Consider the following 3,927-nt stretch of genomic DNA (forward strand, 5'->3'; position numbering starts at 1 on the left):
CCTGGTAAAATCAGATCAAATCAAATGTCAGAGAGAACAACAAAGTCCATGCTCACTAATCCAGGTTTACAATCCAACATTTTTCAGTCAGATCATCTGGACAGTTTCTTTTTATTTATTTTTTTGTGCTGAAACGTTTCGCCTTCGATCCAGAAGGCTTCATCAGTCAAGGAAACACACAACAAAACTGATTCTCGCCCCAACAGCTTACTCTAAAGTGGAACAAACTAGTTCTGCTTGTGATAAGATGGTCTCTTTGGTACGCCCCCTCCTCCATTGCCGGCGCTCTTCCTTGTTGACAGTCTTGTCAAACTGGTTGAAAACAACAAAGTCCATGCTCAATAATCCAGGTATACAATCCAACATTTTTCATTCAGGTCATCTGGACGGTTTCAAGAAACTCCTCTCTCACTGAATAGAAACACAGCCCCTCACGTGCTGCTTTACACAAACTTACTAACGTCGTGAAGGCAGCACAGCTGAAGAGGATTATTATTTAATATATGTAAATAGTTTATTTTTTAGACATTTATTTTGTACAGTTACAGCTGTTTGTTAATAAATGTGCCTGTGTGACAATAGACTATATGCCACGGACTTCCGTTCTAGCACTTCCGCATTTTTCAGAAGGGCTGCGCACTTCCTGTTTGCTGTCAACACAGTGTTAGTGATGGCGTTTTTCACTCGATCACTGCAGGACTTGCCAACAATATCTGTTAATGATGTCTACAGAATTATTCAGACTTTCTCGAAAGCGCCCACATCTAAAAAGGACAAAGGATTCAAGCTTTGTGTGTCCAACTACATAAATAAGTACGAAGGTAAGTCGGTATTTTTTTTTCAGTTCACCGAACTGCCTCATGCAGGCTACATATAACACAGCTAACGTAGCTAACCTTGCTAAATTGTTGAGTAAACGTGTGTTGTCTGTACAATGTTTCTGATTAACCCAAATATTAGTTTCAAACAAGGAGGCAGGAGAAGTCACAGTTAGGGCTGAGTGTTTCCAGTCAATGAGGAAAAGCCAGAAGCCCCACTGTTTGAGTGTAAGTCAAAACCACCCGACATGTTCTCTACAGGGCTGTGTTTTAAGAAGCTAGTAGGACTTTGATAATTACGGTTGTCTTTTTATAATAGCATTTACAGTTGGTACATTTTGGTCTCTGAAATATTTGGTATTGTACACAGATGGTGCTGAGGGAATCAAAGCCGGTGGAGTTTCAGGGATGTCAGTGCACCTGTGTGGCAGGTACAGTCCTGTGCAGCCATGTGGCAGCTCTGCTTTTCCAGACGGCTCACTACTCCCAGTTGAAGCTTCCAGCTGTTCCTCCAGTCCTAAGCTGCACAGACACCGAACAAAAGTGGCATAAACCGAGGACAATGGTAACTACATATTGATGACTCTTTATTCCTGCTTATGAATTATAGTTCAATACTGTATTTACATCAATGTTGTTTTTGGATGCAGGGCATAAAACCTGGTCCAGTTAAGGACATGGTCGTCCTGTCAGCAAAACCAAGAGAGAGGAAAATCTTTGAAGGAATTAGGTTTGTTTTAATTTAAAGAACACAGACACATGCACAAACACACACACACACACACATTTTTAAAAATTCATTAAATTTACTATCACAACACATGCACAAAAAGTGCATGTTTTGCTGTTTTATGTGCTTTATACATAAAATGTTATGGTATGGTACTTAAGCTTATGTTGTACTATGCCAGAGATAGGTTAAAAATGCAAATAAGTAACTAATCAAACTTCGTTTTTAAACAAGACAATAACTTTATTGCCTAAAATACAATAACATAGGCTTTATTTAGTATAAATTTCATCATTTGCCTATTAATGTCTTGTTTATGACAAATTTTTATTTTTCTCAACAGAAGCAACTTGTATAAAGGCACTACCAGCCCTCTGCCACTCATCTCGACCCTAAGGATACAGGATGTGTACCGGGGACTTCCAGCTGAAGAAGCGCCAATGATCACCACAATGGCTGTCTCCAACGATGTCCCTCTTGTTGACTCTTTGTTTGGTCCAGTACAAGAGGGAAGTGTTCTGTCATATCAGCTGCCAGCAAAGGTAGTTCCCAGGACCCGTCCACACCAACACGTCCTTTCTCCCCCACAGCTTCCACTCTACAATTACAGGCTTGAACACTCCAGCTGTGCATATGTATGTTCAGAACAACAGCAACACCATATGATGTCCCTTGAGACAACGTTAGAGATGTCTCACAAAATTGAGAGCAGCACACGGGAGCAGAGCTTCTGTCCAGAGTGGCACCAACTAAGAAAGTGTCGTGTTACTTCAACAAGGTTTAGGGAGGTCTGTCACACCAGGGGTGACAGCTCTTCTGAAAATCTTGCGAAAAGGCTTCTGAGACCCTGCAGTCAAACTGCTGACATGCGTCGGGGGCTTACCCTAGAGCCAACAGCCAGGGGCGCAACTACATATTTTTGAGGTGGATGCGAACACCTCATCGGCGCCCCCCCCCACCCGCTCCTTTTTACTTGCCGCCTCATACAGCTTAGTCATGCACTTAGAAAATACAGTAGTAATATTACAGATTTTTTTAATGTTACATATTATATCAGGTGATCATTTCAATCATAAACAAATAAGAAGTTTTATAAAGTACAAATATATAACAGTAGTGGTACTCAGTCAGTGCTCAACATTTTATGTAGCGGAAATATGACATCTTAACAGCCTGGAGTCCATGTCAGAGTTTTAACATTTATGACATTTAAACTGTTACATTCCGTGACTTTGCATTTGCCCATTTGTCAAGTATAACATCAAATGAAATAGACCGTGCCACACTGTTTTCAATAGAGATCACTGCTAACTGGGACAAGCGATCATTGCTCATATTTGAACGAAGGTATGTTTTGATGAGCTTCAGCTTGCTAAATGATCTCTCTGCAGATGCAACTGTCAGAGGCATGGTTAAAAATACTCTAAGGGCTACTGTCAAATTTGGAAATACCAAATCAAGGTCCTCTTGAATTAGGAAATTTAACTTTTCTAGAGCCTTGTAACCCTTCAGTAGACGGCTTGCTGGGTATATTTCTTGAATGATATCTCTTGAAACATCACAAGTGGTCAGGGCATATGTGGTCACTGATTCCTCCAGCTCAGCTTTTGTCATGTGCTCCATTTTAGTGATGAATTTAAATTTCTCAGACACAAGTTGAAAATTGGAAAACCTCTCAGACAGCTCTTGGAGGAGTGTGTCAACAATAACATTGAAAACCATGCACCTGAAGTGCCTTGTGGGTTCCTTTTCATGATGACCAGTGCATGAATTGTCATCTGGGAAATTCTGTTGCTTCCTAAGTCGTTTCTCTTTGAACTTAGGAGAAGCATCCATTTCGATGGCTATTTTGCTTGCAATGTCAAGTGACTTCTGAAGCCCTCTTCTCTATATTTGAGCAAAAACTCTTTCAGAGACTCGATTAGCCTAATGGCTGTGTCCATTGACACATCTGCTGCTTGTAGTGCCTTGCTTGCAAAGTTGATCTCACATAATAAGGCATACCAAATTATGAGGCACACAAGGAACTCCATACTGACAATCTCATCAGATAGTGATTTTGCCTCTGAGACAATCTTGCTGTCTCCTGCCACTTCTCCAAGCTTTTGTAGTGCATCTAAAATTCCCCCCATCTGGAAACGTATAGCTTTGACAGAGTCTAGCTTTGCCTCCCACCGGGTGTCACTCAGAGGCTTCAGTGTGATGTCGACAAACTCTGTGAGAATGTCCCACCTCTTCACAGAAGACGAAAAGATTGTGTACAATCTTTGTGATTCAAGATCTGTTTTATTGAAAATTTTTCCATTTTTTAACAAACAGAAAGAAGAAAAATAAAAAAATAAATAAAAAGAAATAGCAAAGTTGGCAATAAAAACATTT

At 40.4% G+C, this 3,927-nt stretch overlaps 1 protein-coding gene across 1 annotated transcript; it reads left to right on the forward strand.

Annotated features, from left to right (window-relative positions):
* Positions 1-670: 670 nt before the first annotated feature.
* LOC119429641 lies at positions 671-2,183 on the forward strand (the record flags this gene model as incomplete). Its single annotated transcript, XM_037697231.1, has 5 exons — positions 671-821; positions 961-1,046; positions 1,189-1,383; positions 1,469-1,548; positions 1,892-2,183. Coding segments are annotated over exons 1-5 (804 nt in total), but the record flags the coding sequence as incomplete, so codon positions are not given.
* Positions 2,184-3,927: the final 1,744 nt, after the last annotated feature.

This window comes from Nematolebias whitei, unplaced genomic scaffold (genome assembly GCF_014905685.2).
Source record: "Nematolebias whitei isolate Nwh7 unplaced genomic scaffold, NemWhi1 Nwh_scaf_4372, whole genome shotgun sequence".
NCBI classification, from domain to species: domain Eukaryota; kingdom Metazoa; phylum Chordata; class Actinopteri; order Cyprinodontiformes; family Rivulidae; genus Nematolebias; species Nematolebias whitei.